At 46.2% G+C, this 20,232-nt stretch overlaps 2 protein-coding genes across 18 annotated transcripts in view; one reads left to right on the top strand and one right to left on the bottom strand.

The window, feature by feature from the left end:
- The window catches only part of Fbxo36 (F-box protein 36), a 57,106-nt gene extending 38,805 nt beyond the window's left edge, over window positions 1-18,301 (bottom strand). Inside the window, exon 1 of the mRNA XM_051154223.1 lies at window positions 18,131-18,301. Coding sequence (XP_051010180.1) covers window positions 18,131-18,226 — 96 coding nt within the window. The 5' untranslated portion in view covers window positions 18,227-18,301. The remainder of the gene's footprint in view (window positions 1-18,130) is intronic.
- Window positions 17,573-20,232, top strand: part of Trip12 (thyroid hormone receptor interactor 12) — a 119,230-nt gene continuing 116,570 nt past the window's right edge. For 6 of the 17 annotated variants that reach the window (XM_051154220.1, XM_051154222.1, XM_051154213.1 and 3 more), the window contains exon 1: window positions 18,487-18,869. The gene's annotated coding sequence lies outside the window, so the exon portion shown is untranslated. Of the gene's footprint in view, window positions 17,598-17,805; window positions 17,865-18,485; window positions 18,870-19,334; window positions 19,482-20,232 lie in introns of those variants that run through there. The other 11 variants (XM_051154216.1, XM_051154215.1, XM_051154214.1 and 8 more) reach the window with 6 other exon arrangements.

Here is a 20,232-nt window from a genome sequence, read left to right as displayed (position 1 = left end):
TTCTGACCTCCCTGGGAATCAGGCACACATGCAGTTCCTATTCACGTAGGCAAAACACCCTTACACATAAAATAAAATAAATGACAATAACCTCACACTTTTCTAACAAAAGCTGCATAAGGGGATGGAGAGATGCAGAAGTTTAGAAAACTTGCTCTTCCAGACGACCCAGATTTATTTCCTAACACCCATATGGTGGCGGCCTGGCTCACAACCATCTGTACCTCAAGCTGTAGTATTGGATGCCATGGGCCTCAGTTGGAGGGCTCATTGACTCAGCTCCATGCCCTGCTGTGTGGAAATCTACCAGACTTCCTACCAGTCTCCTTGTCTTCCTGTCTGTACCTGGACCCCTTCCGTTCCTCAGTTTCCTGTTCCTAAAGCCTTTTAACTGCAACTTAGCTCACAAAACTGACTCCAGCAGCTCCACTATCTGAGCTCTCCTGACGCTTGACCCTGTTGCAGCCCGCTTCATTCCGTAACCATACATATGAGTATACACAGAAAGATATACTGACTGTGCCATGTGTATGTGAGCTATAAAAAGATCATATTAATAATTAAGATTGGAATGAAGACAGCGGGGCAGTGGTGGAGCACAACTTTAATCCTAGCACTTGGGAGGCTGAGGCAGGCAGATCTCTGTGAGTGTGAGGCCAGCCTGGTCTACAAAGCAAGGCTACACAGAGAAAACCTGTCTCAAACAAACAAACAAACAAAAAAACAAAAAACAAAAAAACCCAAATGAATGAATCTACCTGCCCCCCTCCAGGTTGTCTCACTACCTAGCCTTAGCTAACCTGGAACTCACTATGTAGATCAGGCTGCCTCTAACTCCTAGAGATTTGCCTGTCTCTATCTCCTTGGTGCTTGGATTAAAGATTTCACAGAGAATCCGTATCTTGAAGAAAATCCAAAATCCAAAATCCAAATCCAAAACACCTAAAATATACACTCAGCAAAAAAGGCTATGGTAGGGAGGGACTGAAGAGATGGTTCAGGGGTTAAGAGTACTTGCTGAGGCCCACTGAGATGGCTCAACAGGTTAAAATGTCTGCTACCAAGCTTCACACTTGACATTCAATGCTCAGGACCCATAAGGTAGGAATGAACAGACTCCCATAAGTTGTTCTCTGACCTCCACATGTACGCTGTGGTACAATCCATGCCCCATATAGGCACATACATTAACAATATAATAAAATGCACTTGTTTAAAAACAGTTGGATGTGTAATTATGAGGACCAGAGTTTGGATCCCAGCACCCAGGTAACCCAAGGGCTATAGGGTTAAAATCAGACATCCCTGAGGCTCCATGGCCCAAACCTAGCAATGTAGCTACACGGCAGGAGTTGGAGGTTTAGAAATGTTGTCATTTCTTTTTCTTTTTAAAGTCCCTTTCTTCAGCTACAAATCAGGTAGCCATTCACTGTTAAAAAGGAAAAATGGTTACTGGGGACAATTAATGCTTTCTGCCATAGGCAGAATGTACCAGAATGTACCAGAATGTATCCAGCCACATTCCTGGGGAGTCCTTACAAAAGAAACTTTTATTTCCCATGTTTTAACCAAGACTGTCTTATCACACAATTCCCGCTGCAGATACATTTTATCATTTACCAGGAGGCAGAGTTAACTCTCAGGAACCCTTAGATAACGTGTATAGGATGGCATCAGTATCAATTCTGCTACTCCCCAGCCCAACAAGCACATCCAAATGTGGATACAGGAGTCTCTCTTTGCTCCACTAGTTTGTACTTGCCTACACATGCCAGCATGCACTTTACTACTGAGCTACCTCCTAGTCCTGCCCTGAGCTTCAGCCTGAGAGTTCTCGCCTTAGCTGCTTTCCATGCTCTGGGAATGCCATCCAGGACTTTCCCACTGCTGTGTCAAAGTATAGCTTTTGCTTTTCTTTTTTGGGGGGTGCGGATGGTTTCAAGACAAGGTTTCTCTGTATAATAGTCCTGGCTATCCTAGAACTCTCTTTGTATACCAGGCTGACCTCGAGCTCATAGGGTTCCTCCTGCCTCTGCCTCCAGGTGCTGGGACTTCAGGTGTGCGCCACCATGCCTGACTAGTTTTTCGTTCTTAATCTCTGGAGTACCTGTAAACCACCCAGCTGCTTTAGGTGTGCATGCCCCTGTGCAATCCACAGGCATTTTAGGTTCAACTCTAAGAAACAGAAATAAATGTCTCCCTCTTCCTGCATTCCTTATGCAGTTGGTGGCACTGAGTCATCCTAGATGCTCTCATTCCTAGTTATCCCATAGCATCAAGTCCATGGCCAAATCCCATCAGTTTCACGTCTTTCATGGTGCTTACCATCCCTTTCATCTCCACAGTACCCTGGAGACAAGGGTCCAAAGCTCAGAAGACTGACCCCTCAGTGGTGCTGAGCCAGTCCATCCTTAGATAGTTGCCCAAAGCCTCTTCTAGAGAACTTTATTTGCTCCTCCCAAAGCCAATACCTGAGGTGGTAGGCAAGGCCTACAGGTCAAAAGAGGGCACCAGATCTCATTACAGATGGTTATGAGCCACCATGTGGTTGCCGGGAATTGAACTCAGGACCTTTGGAATTTGGAAGAGCAGGCAGTGCTCTTAACCTCTGAGCCATCTCTCCAAACCTCTTATTCCTTTTTTTTAAAAAACTCTACATTAAGTAACTTGGGGCTGGATTGATGGCTCAGTGTTTAAGAGCCCGTACTACTCTTTGAGAGGGCCCAAGGCAGTTCCTAGGCCACACTGATTTACAACTGCCAGTTACATCCAGTCACAAGGGATCTGGCCCCTCTGGCTTCCAAGGACACCTTTACACATGTGGCATACACAGATACACATACACAGATAATTTAGGAATAATAAAGTCTTGAAATAATGCAATGTCAGGGCTTGGAGAAGATGACTCAGCAGTTAAAAGCACTTGCTGTCACAGTTATGAGGCCTAGTGTTCTTAGCCCACCAACCACTTAACAAGCCCGTTGTCCTGCAACCAACTGTAATTTCCAGCTCCCAGGGGTCCAACACTCCCTTCTGACTTCTGTGCATGCACAAGTATGCCTGCACACACAGCTGCACGTACATTCACACACATATCAATTAATACATAAAAAATTAACAAGGCTCTTTCCCCATGGGAATGTTGTCTCTTGAATTCCCAGAACCTATGTCTTCCCTTGGGCCACTCTTCTACTGAGATCACCCTTTCTCTAATCTTTACTTAGCTTATCCATCCAGTTCTCAGATTCTCTGCCAGGGAGCCCCTTAACATGACCCTTTTCAGGGAAGAGTATCAGGAGAAAGCTTAGGAAAGAAGGAGAAAGAAGGATTAGCTGCAATATTTCCATCCCAACCACCCAAGAGACTCTGAATGACGGGCGGGAGCAAATGAACATTTGGATACACGACAAGACACTGCAGAAAATACATCTTGACATGATCAGCAGCAGGCAACATCCATTTCTTGGCACATTAGTGAGACGAACACAGGCAGAGGATTTGCTTCCTAGCAAATGAGATGATGGATAAGCATTGGTCCTTAAATAAAAAGCTGTACAGAATAAAGACTACGGTGGCCCATGTTCCTCTGGCATCAGTCATCTGGGTAGCTCTAAGCATGGAGCTGAGTATAATATGAATTCAGTTCATGAACAGTTGTCTTTTTCTTTTCTTTTTTGGCTTTTCCCAGACAGGAGTTCTCCGTGCAGCCTTGGCTGTCCTGGAACTCACTCTGTAGACCAGGCGGGCCTTGAACTCAGAGAGTCACCTGCTTCTGTCTCCTGAGTGCTGGGACTAAAGGCATGTGCCACCACTGCTTAGTATAATTTTAAGGCTTATTTGTTAAAAAAATTTTACATTCTTTTGTTTTTCCTTTGTACCTTATTTCTCCCCCAGGACTTAAGATTGAACCAGAGTCTCAGCACATTCAGCACTCTTATCACAGAGCTATTTTCCCAGCTCCTGCTATTTATCTTTTTATTTTATTTATTTTGTTTTATATGTGGGAAGGCTATGTATGGAGGTCAGAAGACAATTCATTATATATATATATATATATATATATATATATATATTTCCAGAAGACAATTCTTTTTTTTTTTTTTTTTTTTTTTTTTTTTTGGCTGTCCTGAACTCACTTTATAGACCAGGCTGGCTTCGAACTCACAGCGATCCGCCTCTGTCTCCCAAGTGCTGGGATTAAAGGCGTGTGCTACCACGCCCAGTTAGAAGACAATTCTTAAGATTTGGTTCTCTCAGCCTGGTGCAGAGGCACACGCCTGTAGTCCTAGCACTCCAAGAGGTTGAAGTCAGCCTGATCTCCAAAGGATTCTTTTTCCCTGTCTGGAGAAAAAGGGAAAAAATTGGTTCTTAGGCTGGGCAGTGGTGGCGCATGCCTTTAATCCCAGTGCTTGGGAGGCAGAGGCAAGTGGATCTCTGTGAGTTCGAGGCCAGCCTGGTCTACAAAGCGAGTGCAGGACAGCCAAGGCTACACACAGAGAACTCCTGTCTCAGGAAAAAAAAAAAACAAAAAACCTAGTTCTCTCCTTCCACCATGTCATGCAGATGTGGAGGTGAAAGGACAACTTGCAGGAGTATATTCTCTCATTCCACCATGTGGCTCCTAGGGAATCTTACTCAGGTTGACAGGCACGGTGACAAGTAACTTTACTTACTGACCTAAGACCTTCTATCTTTGACAATCTCAAGGCATATGGGAAGACTTAGTCATGAGCACCTGGATCCTGCATCTCCCAAGGCTCCCTTCCTTGGCCTCCACTGTAAGATTGTTGCTCCTGTGTTACTTCCTGGTCATCTTCTCAGTCTCCATTTCTGTCTAACCAGAGCAGAAATGACCATACATCTGATCTCAGTAAAAATGTTCATGAAGTCACGCCGGGTGGTGGTGGTGGCGGTGCCCGCCTGTAATCCCAGCACTCAGGAGGTAGAGGCAGGCAGATCTCTGTGAGTTCAAGGCCATCGCGGTCTACAAAGCGTAGTCCAGGACAACCAAGGCTACACAGAGAAACCCTGTCTTGAAAAACAAACAAAAAAGCTCATGAAGTCACAGAAGAGTGATCCTGCACTGAAACTTATAACATATCTTAGGCTGGGCATGGTGGCACACTCCGTTAATCCCTGCACTAGGGAGGCAGAGGCAGGTAGTTCAAGGCCAGCCTGATCTACAAAGCGAGTTCAGGACTACCAAGACAGAGAAACCCTGTCTCGGAAAAAACAAAAACAAAAAAACCAAAACCAAACAAACAAAACAAAAATCTTAGGATAGCCAGTTGGAAATCCAAACACACTAAATTTTGAACAAAATCAGGGACCAATAGCGTTTACATTACAGGTACAGTGCATTTGAGATGGCACAAAAGCCTGGGCCCATTAATTTAGGGCCATTGGCCTAAAGAGATAAACTCAATCCCACAGGTTTAAGAGAACATTCTTGCCCTATTTTAACATGAGAGGTCAGTGCTGTGGCTTGCCTGAGGCACTGCAGGACCCAGAGGTACAGATGATAAGATCTGAAAATCAACCCTTTTAGTTTGCTGTCCTCTACTGCAGCCCTCCTTATCTCTGATTGCAGAGCCTAAGCCTTGAGGAGCACCACAGACAATGAAATTGAGGGGGCTGGGGAGGGAGCAAAGTCCTGGCCTAGCAAGGGCGAGATCTTTCAGGGCGGGGTGTGAGGTTAAAGGTGGTGTTTAGTCCCCACCACCTCAGGCAAACAACAATTGACATTGAAAGGTTGACTCGATTGGTTCAGGCTGAACTAACAATGCAGTTTCTCGGAGGCCTTGGGTCATGTGCCCATCCTTGCGATTTTTATCAATCACAATAGTATGAGGGTAGACAGGAGTAGCAAAGGGCAGTGAGTGGAATGCGTTCAGGACAGATCAACAACAGTGAAATGTGTGGTTGGAACAGAGACTTTGTAGAATATCTGACTGGCTCTCAGCGAGAGGTGGGACCAGATGGGGCCGGTGACCTCAGAAGTAAAGCTGAGCACTACTAGTAGCCCCTGAGAAATATGAGCTTGGCCAGCGTGTTCTCATTGCTTATGGCAGCTACTCCCTCCTGAGGGACTGCAGGTACCAAGTTAGCAAATTTCCAACCCTTGTTCCAGGGAAGTGCAGACCAGGTCCCAACAAGCCTCTGGCCACATCTCACCCATCTAGCGGCTTATATCATGTTTGAGTCTATTTAGATATGTCATCACATGTATACTGCTGACTCAATGTCAGTTTATGCAGGTCCTGGTGGCACAGGGTAATCCCAGCCCTTGGGAAGGAGAGGCAGGAGAGTTCAAGGGCATCCTTCCTGATGGAGTTCTAGGCCAGCATGGAGCCACAGGAGAACTCTGCCTCACAAACAAACAAGTCACTTCCAAAAGAACAGAAAAATTCTAACAGTACCCAACTCACAGCCAGTAACTATAATTTACATCCCAAAGCAGTGTTTATGTAGCACATGTGTTATCCCGAGGGCACAGCACAGCTTCCTTGTGCTTCGGAAACTGGACTTAACTCAGGACTAATTTGGGGGTCTTGCTAAATAGCGAAATTACCAACAGTCACAGAGCCCAAGATGTGGTACTGAAGAGAGCAGGAAGAGAGGCGAGCGGTGGCGGCAGTGCACACCTTTAATCCCAGCACTCGGGAGTCCAGGACAGTTAAGACTACACAGAGAGGCCCTGTCTCAAAAACCAGAAAAAAAAAAAAAAAAAAAGAGCATGACGATGTTGATTTAGCATCTGAGAGTTGAAGCAAGCAAGCAAGGCTTCTTGTTGGACCACAGCTGGGAAAACACTCTGTATGTGATCCTTTCTGAAATGATCAGGAAAGCTCTGTTTTGATTTGGGGTTACAAATATATTTTAGTAAAGTAGGCAACTTCAGAACTGCAGACTTTATAAGTAGGACTGAATGCATAGGCCCTTAGTACTTTTCGTTTTATGTGTGTTTCTTTTTTCTTTTCAGTTTTTCAAGACAGGATTTCTCTGTGTTAGGCTCCCTTTGTAGACCAGGCTGGCCTTGAACTCACAGTGATCCAGACCCACCTACATCTGCCTCCCAAGTGCTGGGATTAAAGGCATGTGCCACCATGCCAGGCTTTGTTTTGTGTTTTTGAGACAGGCTTCATGTGCCCTGTCTACCTCCACTCCCTAGTGCTGAGATTATAAGCATGTACCATCACGCCTGGTTTTATGTAGTGCTGGGGGTTGAACCTGAGACTTTCTGCATGCTGGGTAAGCATTTCACCAATTGAGCCATTATAATACATATTACATAGAATAGTAGTTAAATATAAAGAGCTTCTGTTCTAGGCTCTTTATATTTATATATTTCTTTTTCAATGCCTATAAAGCATTGGGCCCTCACACTTGTACAATCCCTTTACTCATTAACCATCAGCTTAGTTCCTGGTCTTTTGATTTTGTTTTTTTCCAGACAAGGTTTCTCTATTTAGAGCTGGCATGCACCATCAACACAAGTGCACTCAAATGCAAGTGCATTTTATTATTATTAATCATTATTATTACTATTTTTTTAATTTTTATTTTTGGTTTTTCAAGACAAGGTGTCTCTGTGTAGCCTTGGCTGTCCTGGACTTGCTTTGTAGACCAGGCTGGTCTTGAACTCACAGCATTCTGCCTGCCTCTGCCTCCTGAGTGCTGGGATTAAAGGCATATGCCACCATGCCTGGCATATTAATTTTTTGAACAAGATTTCACTATTCTATCATCCCACTGGAACTGTAAGTCCAATTAACCATTTTCTTTTATAAGTTGTCCTGGTCATGGTTTATCACAGCAACACTAAAGTAACTAATACAGGGTTGGGTTTTTTATTGTTCTTGTTGTTTCATTTGGGGGGAGTAGGTAATCTAGTGGGTCTCAGTTGTGTGGCAATCAGAAGACAACCTGGTTCTCTCTTGTTTCTTTGTTTTGGGGCAGGATCTCTCTTTGATTGCAGCCAACATGAGATTTGGGGTGATTCGCCTGTCTTCTATCTCCCTGTTGGAATGCTTGGATTACAGATGTGTGCCACGGTATATGGCTTTTTACATGGATTTTTTGTACTACATTCCATTTGGGTGGATTACTGCTTTCACCCTCAGCCATCTATCCAGCCTGAGCAGACTCAGGCACTCCTCGTTTTGCACATGTGTTGGGTTTGCCTGGTTCTGCAAGGGATAATTGATTTGATGCTCTGACCATGGCTGATCAGATGAGGGTGGCCATTTACTTTGCTTTTATTTTGCTTTTTCTTTTCTTTCTTCTTCTTCTTTTTTTTTTGAGACAGGGTTTCTCTGTGTAGTCTTGGCTGTTCTAGACTCACTTTGTAGACCAGGCTGGCCTCGAACTCACAGTGATCCCCGTCTCTGCCTCCTGAGTGCTGGGATTAAAGACATGTGCAACCACCGCTCAGTTTCTTTTGTTTTTTCAAGACATGATTTCTCTGTGTAGCCCTCACTGTTCTGGAATTCACTCTGTAGACAAGGCTGGACTTGAATTCAGAGACCTGCCTAGTTCTGCTTCCCCTGAGTGCTGGGATTAAAGGTGTACATCACTACACCTGGCTTAGAATCTACTTCCAATTGCTGATTTCTCTGAAACCTCTTGAACTGTTTGGGGTTCCATATGCTGCCACAGTAGCATTTATCACTAGAGTTGAACAAGCTCTGCCCCTCTTCCATTTTTTAGCTTTAGCTTTTCTTCACCTAGGGTTTCATGGTTGCTATTTTGTTTTCTGAGCTACCACCTTGTCTTAGTAAAGTCTTCCCCATCACACTGCTGCCTGCTCAGCAGTGCGCACATCAGTCCTGGCTTCTGTCTTTGCTGCACAGAGTACCTGGCTGTGTCTGTCTGTCCAATGGACTGCAAGCTTCCTGAGGGAAGGCACTTTGGAGTGATGACATGGACCGAGACTTTGGATGTAGCAAGCATGCAAGGACACTGTCTTTGTTTGTTTTTTTCGAGAGAGTTTCTCTGTGTAGCCTTGGCTGTCCTGGACTTGCTTTGTAGACAAGGCTGGCCTAGAACTTACAGAGATCCGCCTGCCTCTGCCTCCCGAGTGCTGGAATTAAAGGTGTGCCCCACCAACGCCTGGCAGCAAGGAAACTGTCTTGTCTCTCAATTCTTTTCCTTTTCTTCCATTTTTTTTTTTTTTTTTGTTTTGTTCCCCCCCCCCCCCCCCCCATTCCCTTTTCAACCCTGTTTCTTTTTGGTTTGGTTTCTGAGACAAGGTCTCCTGTCCCTGGGTTGGTATTGAATTTGCTATGTAGTTGAAGATGTTTTTAAAATTCTGATCCTCTTGTCTACCTCCAGAGTGCTGGGATTGCAGGCAAGTGCAATTATGCCTACCTTTAGAAAGTGCTGGGGATTGAACTCAGGGATCAGGGATTCAACTAGGTGAACATTCCATCAATTTACCTATACTGGCCCCCCACTACCCCCAATTAATTTTTTTCTCCCCAGTTTTTCTTTCCTTCTCTCTGAGATGGAATCCTGCAGTGTTGCCCAGGTTGGCCTCAAGGGAAACACCTGTTTCAGTCTCCCATATAATAGTGCCTTTCTATATGCCTGGTCAAGCTCAATGTTTTTCCCCCCAGCAGAAAAAACTTTATGGTGTAATTATTATTATTGTTGTTATTTGAGTCTTCTTTTTCCTTTTTTTCCAGACAGGGTTCCTCTGTGTAGCAGCTCTAGCTCTCCTGGAGCTCACTCTACAGACCAGGATGGCCTTGAACTCACAGATATCCACCTGCCTCTGTTTCCTGAGTGCTGGATTAAAGGTATGCACCACCACAGGTGGCAAAAATAAAAATCCTAAAAAAAAAAAAAGCACAATCCCTGTGAGAGGCCGCACTCACATTCGCCATTACAAGATGGCGCTGACATCCTGTGTCCCAAACTGGTAAACAAGTAATCTGCGCATGTGCGAAGGAACTTTCCACTTGTTGTGCTCTGCCTCTCCCGTGGCGTCATATCGCCTGATGAGTAACAGCCAATCAGGGACTGATACATCCTAAGCGGAGAACAGTTTCCTATATAAGGGATGGGTTTCTGCTGTTTGGGTCTCCATTTTACTTGTCGTAAGCTTATGCTCTCCCTCTTAAGACGCATTAAAGCTTTACTGCAGAAGGATCCTGTGTGTGCAGCGTCGTTCTTGCTGGCGAGACGGTAACGCGAGTCACAAATCCCAAACTTGTCACAAAGTATACTTGTCCCCCAATATTGGAAACCAAATATGATTAGAAAGGAAATGCCACTGTTTACAGATGAGATGGATTACTCATAGGAAATCTAAAACCATCCACATATAAAGAATTTGAGTAAGTGGCCGACTTAGCAAGATCACTAGACAGAAGGAAGCTTACTATATAAATACAAGAACTTCCGGGGAACTGGGGTTTGGCTCACTGGTAGAGTGCCTGCTTAACATATGGGATCATCAATGTCACCATCATTGTTAATTAGAAACAGACATGCAATTTGAAGAAGCAATTACGTTATAAAAATGATAACTGGGAGAAAGAAACACCTAGAAGTCTAAGAAAATACAAGTATCCTTTTGACACTATGACCTAGTAAAATGTGTATCTAGACATTTGACAGGAAGGCTAGACACAATATTAACAGGATAGCAGCTCATGAAAATCCAGCCATATACTCATTGCAACACCAATTAAAACATCACTTGGTATTTTTGTGGAGGCATAAGCAACTGAGTGTTTACTCCAGTTCTTATAGTGGAAAAGGTGAGGTTGGTTCCTTTGGTATTTCCTGCTATATTCCAAAGAGCACTTCAGTCTCTACTTGTGAGGTTCCCCAGCGAAGGCGATTCCAGGGTCACATGACTGGGGGAGAAAAGCTTCAGTTTCAGTCTCCTTTAAGAGATCCATGACACACAACAGGAGTTTGTTTGGCTATTATAATGTTTCGTTATGCAAAGCACTAGGTTTCCCTGTGACCTCGTCATGCTTGCATGTCACAGCTTGTATCACATTCACTCTTCTACACTAACACCCTCTGTTACCAGCCAAAACATTCCTCTTTTCACAGGACGATCCTATAGTTTGAGAAATCCCAGAAAAAGCAAATGCAATTTTATTTCGTCCAGGATTCCCCAAACTTGACCATGAAAGCTGCCACTGAGAAACACTGGCCCCGAGCGCCTTTTCCACGTTACTTGGTTCTTGTCCTGTAAAGCAGCTGAGGCAGAACTGCTCATATCACAGGGAAAAAAGATGAAACATGAGCTAGGTTACGGAGGCCACACAGCTACCAACACAAAGTCTTTGCCAATTCAATTATTCTAAGAAAAAAAAATAGTGCTTTCTCCAGGATGGAGCAGCAGTGTCATAGGAAAGAACATTTTAGCTATGCTCTTAGCCTTAGTGATTTTTTAAGTCTAGAGACCTTAGTCTGCTGCTGAGGCAACTGGGGCTCAGCTAAATTAAGAGCCTTGCCCCAGGTCAAGAGCTTGCACGGTAGCAGGAGGACTCAAAGGATCCCAATGACTCAACGACTCCCAATTAAGTGCTCTACTGCCCCACATAATTATGCAGCCGATCTGTGGCAACGTCGGGTGAGACCAGAATGATGGGTGTTGCCAGGTGCTGAGTGAGCAACTCACCTGGAGGAGATGCTTGGGAGGTCTACACACAGGGTAAGGGCATCTGGAGTGAGGACTGAGGAGCCTCTTGGTGACTGTGCTATCACACAGCACAGCACTGAACACTTAACTTCCAAGAGCTGAATCGCTTTTGTTGGACCATCTCATCCCTCTTCCTCCCCAAAGTGCCCTTTGCCACTTAAGAGGAATTTAAAATTTCTGATTAAAAGCCATTTCACAACTCTAATTAGGCACATCCTGGAGTGTCACAGGGCTGGGAACCATTTTTCTAAAGTGTGTCAGACATGAGGAGTAGAAAAATAATGCAATTTATTATTATAAACACCTGACCCAACCTGTGGGGTAGGAAAGGGTGCATTTATTGCAGGTGTTGCTGTCAGGAAGAGCAGGTGAAGATGTGAGTGACTCCAGATGGTAAAATTAAAACATAGTCTGTGAGGGATGGAACGGTGCTGGGCTCAATGTTCTCAGCTAGAGGGAAGAGGGGACAGGCGCTAAGAGGGTGACACAAAATGCAGACAATAGGCGGCTGGGCAAGTTACAGAAAGCAGCGCAGAGGAAAAGACAGCACAGTGTGATCTGAGCAGTAGTTTATAGATGGGGACATTTGGGCTGTGGCTGGTAGCCAATGGGCAAAATGCAAGCTGGAGATGGGACATAAGCAGGCTTCTCAAAGGAATAGGGCAAAAGTAGGCAGAAGCAAAGCGCAGATACACCTTTGTTCTCCTCCACTTGTATACTTGGCTCCTGAGGACTATGTGTGAGGGTGGGGGCCAGTATAGTCTGATTCTCGGATTTATGGGTCCTCTTGGAAAAGTCCCCCATATCAAGTCGACTTATCCATCTACTTCCCCAAAATGTGCAACCTATTGCTTATCGACCATGACTTCAATTTACCAGAGAGACTCCTTTATTTGGGGCCAAACTGAGCTAGTCAGTGGATCACCATGCCCCATACCTTAGTGAAGCATGCTGCCATTAAGCCACAACCCCAGCTCCTACCTTATTTTTTACTTGTTTCAGATTCAACATAACAGAAAGAACAACCTTTTAATTTCTCTTTTAGTTTCTTTCTTTCTTTTTTTTTTTTTTTTTAATTGTTTTTAGGCCTGGGCATTGAAACAGTGTCTCGGGTAACCTAGGCTGGCCTAAAACTATGTTGCGAAGATGGCCCTGAGTTTCTGATTCTCCAGCCTCCATCTCCTTTGTGTGTGGCACTTAGCCCAGTTTTTGTGGTGTTAGGGATCAAACTCAGGGCTCTGTGCAGCCTGCTATCAAGTAAACTACATCCCTAGCTCTTCAGGTTTTGTGGTTCTGGGTAGGATTTAGTAAAAGAGAGAACCAAGATAGCTTCCTGGATTCTTTCTTCTTTCATCTGTTGGAGTAACCATTATGTGTTGACACTCCCGGGAGATCACTTCTGCCATTAGCTGCAAGAAGTCCAATCTGCCACTCTCATTTCCTTAGCACATGATATTGTTTCTGAAAATTTCTACATTAAACTAAGTCATTGGCTTTGGTCACCTTAAGTAACACTTCCATTTCAGAACAAAGAAGATATGCTCTCCTATTGGGACTTTAGGCGAGAGAAGCATGGAAGAATGGGGAAATAGAAGGATCCAGAGGGTCCTAGAAACCTACAAGAAGAACGTTACGAGAGGTGGATCTGGGCCCAGGGGTCCTGCTCAAACTTTGGCACCAGCTAAGGAATATATGTGCAGTAAACATCGAACCCCTACCCAGATCTAGCCAATGGACAGGACATTCTCCACAGTTGTGTGGAGAGTGGGGACTGACTTTCACACGAACCCTGGTGCCCCATATTTGACCACATCCCCTTGATGGGGAGGGCTGATGGCACTCAGAGGAAGGATAGCAGGCTACCAAGAAGAGACTTGATACCCCTATGAGCATATACAGGGGAAGGAGGCCCCCCTCAGTCACAGTCGTAGAGGAGGGGAGTAGGGGGAAAGCAGGAGGGAGGGAGGGAGGAATGGGAGGATACAAGGGATGGGATAACAATTTAGATGTAAAATGAATGAATTAAAAAAAAAAGAAGAAGAAGATATGCTCTGTACACCAGGCTTTCATCAAGCTCATAGAGATCCTTCTGCCTCCGCCTCCTATGTGCTATGATTAAAGGCATGTGTCACCACTGCCAGGCTTTTACATTGCTTTCTTTTCTTTTTTCTCTGTGTAGCTCTGGCTATCCTAGACTACACAGAGACTCTGTCTACCTCCCTATGCCACTCCCTCAAAGAAAAATGTGTTTATTTTTCTAAGCCTTAGAATTATCACAATAAAGGCAAGATTTAAGAATAGAACAAGCTATGTTATGAAAGTTGTTTTATATTTATTGTAAAGTTAAAACTTCATTTATGCTGGGCTGTAGTGGTGCATGCCTTTAATCCCAGCATTTAGGAGAAAGAGGCAGTCATATCTCTGTGAGTTGGAGACAGCCTTGTCTACAGAGGTAGTTCTAGGACTACACAAAGAAACCCTTCTGCAGCTGGGTGTGGTGGTGTATGCCTTTAATCCCGGAGGCAGGTGGATCGCTGTGAGTTGGAGGCCAGCTTGGTCTACAAAGCAAGTTTAGGACAGCCAAGGCTAACAGAGAAACCCTATCTCAAAAAACCAAAACCAAAACCAACCAACCAACCAAAGAAACGAACAAAAAAAAAAAAACAAAAAACAAAAAACAAAAAACAAAACAAAAAACCAACCTCCCCAAAAAATCCTGTTTCAAAACAAAACAAACAAAAAATTACATTTATTTGTGTGTATTTATGTGTGTGTGTACTATGGTACATATATAAAAGTCAGAAACTAACTTTGGGGAGTTGGTACTCTTCAATCCTGAGGGCCCTGGGTGTTGAACTCAGGTTATCAGGGTTAGCAGCAAGTGCCTTTAGCCACTGATTCCTCTTGCTGGCCCTGTTTTTGTTTAGAGATGGTCTTGTTATATAGGCCAAGTTGGCCTCAAATTTCCTATGTCGCCTTCAAAATCCTTATACTTGCAATGTTCATGAGGGCTAGTATTACAGGGATAGTTTTTTGAGAAAAGGCTTCTCTGTGTAGCTTGGCTGTCCTGGACTCATTTTGTAGACCAGGATGGCCTGGAACTCACAGAGATAACCTGCCTTCCCCACCCTCCTTTTTTTCCCCCCTGGACACAGGGTTTCTCTGGGTAGCCTTGGCTGTCCTGGACTTGCTTTGTAGACCAGGCTGGCCTTGAACTCACAGAGATCTGCCTCCCTCTGCCTCTTGAGTGCTAGGATTAAAGGCATGCACCACCATGCCCAGCTTTTTTTTTGGTTTTTCAAGACAACATTTTTCTGTGTAGCTCTGGAACTCTTGTGGGCCTCAGAGATCCACCTGCCTCTGCTTCCCAAGTCCTAGAATTAAAGTCAGCAACACACAGCCCTGAACAGGAGATGTGCTTTCTAGCATCAAGTTCTTCGCTGAGAATGCCTCTGTAAGAATAAAGTATAAGCCAGGTATGGTTAGCGAATGCCTGCAATTCTGACACTAAAACGCACAAGTTTGAAGCCAGTTTGAATTTGAGGTCTTTGAGAACAGTACATGGCTAGGCATGGTGGTGGTTAGTCTATTACAGTGTGTGTGTGTGTGTGTGTATGTGTGTGTGTGTGTGTGTGTGGTTGGGAGCACACAGCATGCACTTACTTGTAGGTCAGAGGACAGCTTATGGTAATCCATTCTATTCATCATGTAGGTTCTAGGGTTCAAACTCAGGTTTGGTGTCCAGTGCCCTTACCTCTTGATGAATCTTGCCAACACAGGAAGTTTTGGCCTTAAACTCAGAGATTTGCCTGCCTCTGTCTCCCAAGTGCTGGGACTACAGGCATGGGCTACCACACCTGGCCTCAGATTCTAGTTTTTAAATACTCATGACACACTACCTCTTACTAGGTATTTGGTTTCCTGTACTTAGACTTAGACAAACTATCCTGTTATTAGACATAGTATATTTCAAGATTGAAAATTATTTTTTTTTTACTATTTTTTTGTAACAAATTTTATTTTAAAAAGAGTTCAATTTAATCAGATTTGTAATGAACGTTTACTCCTAGAACTGTAGCGTACTTGATAAAGAAAATGGATTAGGTCTTGAGAAGAATTTTACATGTGAGTAAGTGACAAAAAGGTCCAAAATAATAGTTCTTTTAAAACATTTTCCTTAGCTGGGCAGTGGTGGCCCATGCCTTTAATCCCAGCACTTAAGAGGCAGAGGCTACTCTGGTCTACAGGACAGCCAGGGCTACACAGAGAAACCCTGTCTTAAAAAAAAAAGTTAAAAATATTCATGGAAGTTTTCACACAGCAAATTAGAGAGTGGCTTGTAGACAGATATTCTCCATTCATTGAGGCTTGAAACACTAGAGAGAGGGGGTGGGGAGGGAGAGAGAAGTCGGCTTGTGATATCAGACCCTCAAGGAAAAATGGCTCAAAAGAACAATTTTAAAGATACAGGGAAAAAAAGCAGGGCATGGTGGCTCATTCCTTTAACTCCAGCACTCGGGAGGAAGAGGCAGGAGAATCACAGTGAGTTTGAGGCCAGCCTGGTATACAAAGCAAGTCCAGGACAGCCAAAAATACATAGTGAAACCCTATCTCAAAAACCAAACCAAACCAAAACAAGATACAGAAAAGACTATAAAGTAAACTCCCATTAACATTTGAATTTACGAGCTGGTGTAGTGATATATGCCTTTAACTCCAACACTCAGGGAGGCAGAGAAAGGAGAATCCAGGCCAGCCTGGTCTAGAAAGAGAGTCCAGGACAGCTAAGGCTACGCAGAGAAACCTTGACTCCAAAAACCAAAACCAAACACACACACACACACACACACACACACACACACACACACACACATCAACCTCCCCCTGCCAAATAACAAAACAAGCAAAAAAACAAAAACAAAAACCATTTGACCTTACTTGCAATGGATGTAAATAGAAAAACAGAATTCCAATAGCCTACTATGTCTTAGGTCAGTCATACAAAGAGTGAAGAATTATTAGGTTCTCAGTGTTTAAAGATAACAGAGGTGTGTGTGAGAGTCTGGTTTGTATAGCAAGTAGAAGGCCTGGGTTCCACTCCTTACTGAGTCAAAGAGAAAAGAAAAAGAAAAAAAAAAAAAATCAACCCAAATCAAAACAAATGATCCAACAAAATGCTTACCTTTAACTCAGGAGGGAGAGGCTGGTGGAGTTTTCTAAGTTTAGGGCCAACTTGGTGGAGTTCCAGGCTACTCAGTGCTACATAGTAAGACTCATCTCAAAACAAAAACCCAATCAAAGAAACCAAACCAAAGCAAACATTCACAATCCTAATTGTCAAATTATTAAAAAGGAGTTAAAAAAAAACTTGACAGGCTTTTACATTTATTGTATTTCTGGGGCTTACACAAAAAGGAAATGCACACATTTTTAATGTTTTACAAGTAAAAGAAACATTTATCCATTACTCTTTTGTTTGAGGGCTCCTGGAAAAAAGAGACGAGATAATCAATGCCTGGACCCAAACAAACACAAGATTTTAAACTTAATTTTATAGGAATATGGCAACTAAAACTATGGGGTGCACGAACAGCTTAACGACCAGGATGAGCGCCGCCAGCGCTCTGCAGTGTGTTCAGTGGGCGCCCAGCTCCAGCAGAGCATTTCATGGGCACCATACATCATTCAAAGCCCACCCCTGACCGCCAGAACACTTTGGAGAGAGAGAGAAAAAAGGGGGAAAAAAAAAAAGAGAGAGAGAGAGAGAGAGGCCCCCAGGGTTACTTTACTCCAGCGATAACATAATCCTGCTACTTATTGTTGTGGAGCAGATGTCATTATGGGTGGGGCTGATGAGGAGAGCAGCTGAAACATTTCCGTACACCCCCACTACTCCGCACACTTTCAATGGGACAGGAGGGGCTCCAACAAGGTAAGGGAAGATCTTTCTGTCAGCCATTCCGTCTAGAAAGAGGAATTTTGATGTGGTAATTGTAAAGGCCACCGCGAGGTTCTTTAAAAAAAAAAAAGTCCCCCAGGATTAAGTTCTACCCTGGAAGAGACCGTCCCCTTCAAGCCCTGCGGGCTCCTCCTTGGGACACTTGGCTGAGCCTTTCTTTCCCTCCTTCCCACGCCGAGGTGAGGCGGCACGCAAGCAGGGACGCCTGTTTTTCTCCGGCGCGCGGAGGGAACGCAGCGGGTAGGAAGCCTGGAGGCTGGCAGGGAAGCGGACGACATTGTGGGGAAGCAAGGAAGGCTCGCAGGGACGAGCCGGCCTTGGGGAGAGAACGGACTCTCGGGCCGCCGAGCAGAGGTGACCAGGGGCGATCTCTCCCTGCAAGCTGAGACGCGGCGCTTCCGGCAGGCCACGGTGGCTGTTTGCCTGGAGCGGCCCGCGTCGGGAGGGACCGGGCGGACGGACGGGGAAGAGGTCAGGAGAGACAGGAAACCGTGGCTCGCACTTGCCTGAGTCTGGGTGATCAACAACTGGTAGTAGTCTTTGCTCGGCGCCGGGCCTTGTCCTACAATTTCAAACAGAGTCTCCGGCAGCCACGACGCCATCTTGGGACGCCACCGCGGTCGCTAGGACAACCAGGAAGGGGCGGGGCTTGGTCGGGGTCAGGGGGGGGGGCTCAGCCCCACTTTCAAGCCAAGTAGGTTTTTGAGTTAGCAGTGGGGTGTTTTAACTTGAGGGTGATGATTTCCTTGACCAGGGGCCACAAGGAACCCTGCTTTGTGAAATTCCTACCATCAGGTCCCGGGTGACCCCAAGTGGAATTTAGTTCCTGCTAGCACGGAGGGGCGGGGGTGACCCCAGCGGAGGGATACGGAGTGGAGTGCCACAGTCCCCTTCCTGGTCCCTTGAAGGGATCGGAAGGAGACTGGAGGCTGCTCGTCGACTCGAGCCGAGCGCTGGAGAGGGAGGGGCCATAGGATGGGCTGTAAATAGGTAGCGGGGCTGGTCCTGCGGAGGATCCCGCAGGCCGGAGCCTCAGGGCAAAGTAGTCCCCGACTGGAGTCGAGCGGGCGGGGAAGGGAGGCGGCGCGGGCGGAGGCGCACGGCGGCGCGGTGCTGCGGCTCAGCTGATAATTGAAGGGAGGACAAGCCGCCGCCGCCGCCGCCGCTTTGGGGGGGGGGGGGGGAGCCAGTGGAAGTTGCCGTCTCGCCACCGAGTCCAGACCGGAGACTTTGGGGCCTAACTAGGTAATTGGGACGTCGTTCCGAGCGGCAGGGTCGGGCCTTGGGGGAGGAGGGGGGCTGATGAGGACTGGGGAGCCCGAGCCCAAAGTCTCAGGCAGCCCCCCGCTCGTGTCGTCGTGGCGACGGTGCTCCCGGCTCCGCTGGCGGCGGCGGGGGTGGGGTGGGGGCGCGGAAGGACCAGCCCGAGGCTGACGGGTGAGGCGTTCGAGCGGGCCCGTGGCCTGAGGAGCCGGAGCGGACCGGCTTGGGAGTGGGGGTTGGGGGGGCGGCTCTGGGTCCCCGCTCCGGCCTCCCGCGATGAGGAAGGCCCTAGGCGAACCAGGGTAGGGCGTGCGGGTCTGGGGGAGCCCAGCGGGGGCCCGGGAGGGGACCGGAAGTGATCTTTGGAGCCTGGAGGGCGTCTAGGAAGAGAGAAAGTGGGGGGCCGGAAGTGCAGGTGGGGGGGCGTGAAGACGGCAAGGGTTCCCCGGAAATGGGACGGGGGGCCCGGAAACAGGGAAAGAGAGGCTCTGAGCTGTGGACGGCCCGGAAATGGAAACTAGGGAGCCGCTCGAGTGACAACTGTTGGGAGGCGAGGGTCTGAGGAGGGAGAGGCGGGAGTGACTTTGGACCGCGGTAAGGGTCTCCTGCCTGAGGGGGCGGTTGCGGGCCGGCGAGCCTGGTCGAGCCGGCGCGGGGCGGTTTTCCAGCCGGGAAGTTAAGGCTAAGGGAGGACGACGACGTGCTGGCTAGGGCCGCGGTAGAGGCCGAGAAACTTGGCTGAGGGAAGAAGCATCCTCTTAAGAAGACCAGCAGGGGAATGGAACGGGGAGGTTAACTGGGGCTTGAGTGAGGGAGGTGGGCCAGTTGTCACCCCCAAATCGTATTAACATTCAAAGCGAGTCAGGCGATTAATATATGTGGATTACATAAAACCTATTACTCCGTCCGTCCGTCAGTTCAACTCTTAACTACGCCTAACCAGTGAGTTTCTTGAAACGAGTTATAGGGATATTCAGAAAACGAAGGTTCAAAGACCCAGCCTTTCTGTCTTGCACTTTCTCGGAATAGCAGAAAACCTTAATTACTTAGAACGCAGAAACATTACTAGAATTAAAAAAAAAAAAATGCAGGTGGGGGTGGTGGTGGCTAAATTACATCTTGTAAACTACTCTAGGTGGACCGGAGGGAATTGATTGCCTCTCAGGTGAGAGTAAAACGGCAACGAGAGGCTTCTAATCCCTCCATTCGATTTGTTTCTGTTAATGCGTTTTTAAATTTTTCTCTGGGAGAGGTTTTAGCTTTAGTTTCTTGTTGGGTTTTAGTTTGCTCGCTCCGTTAACTGGGGGCAGGGATGTTACTAGGTACACGGGGGTGGGGGTGGGGT

The sequence above is a fragment of the Acomys russatus genome, chromosome 12 (genome assembly GCF_903995435.1).
Source record: "Acomys russatus chromosome 12, mAcoRus1.1, whole genome shotgun sequence".
Classification (NCBI taxonomy): domain Eukaryota; kingdom Metazoa; phylum Chordata; class Mammalia; order Rodentia; family Muridae; genus Acomys; species Acomys russatus.
Note: the sequence above shows the minus strand (reverse complement) of the source record. Positions and strands in the feature narration are given on the sequence as shown.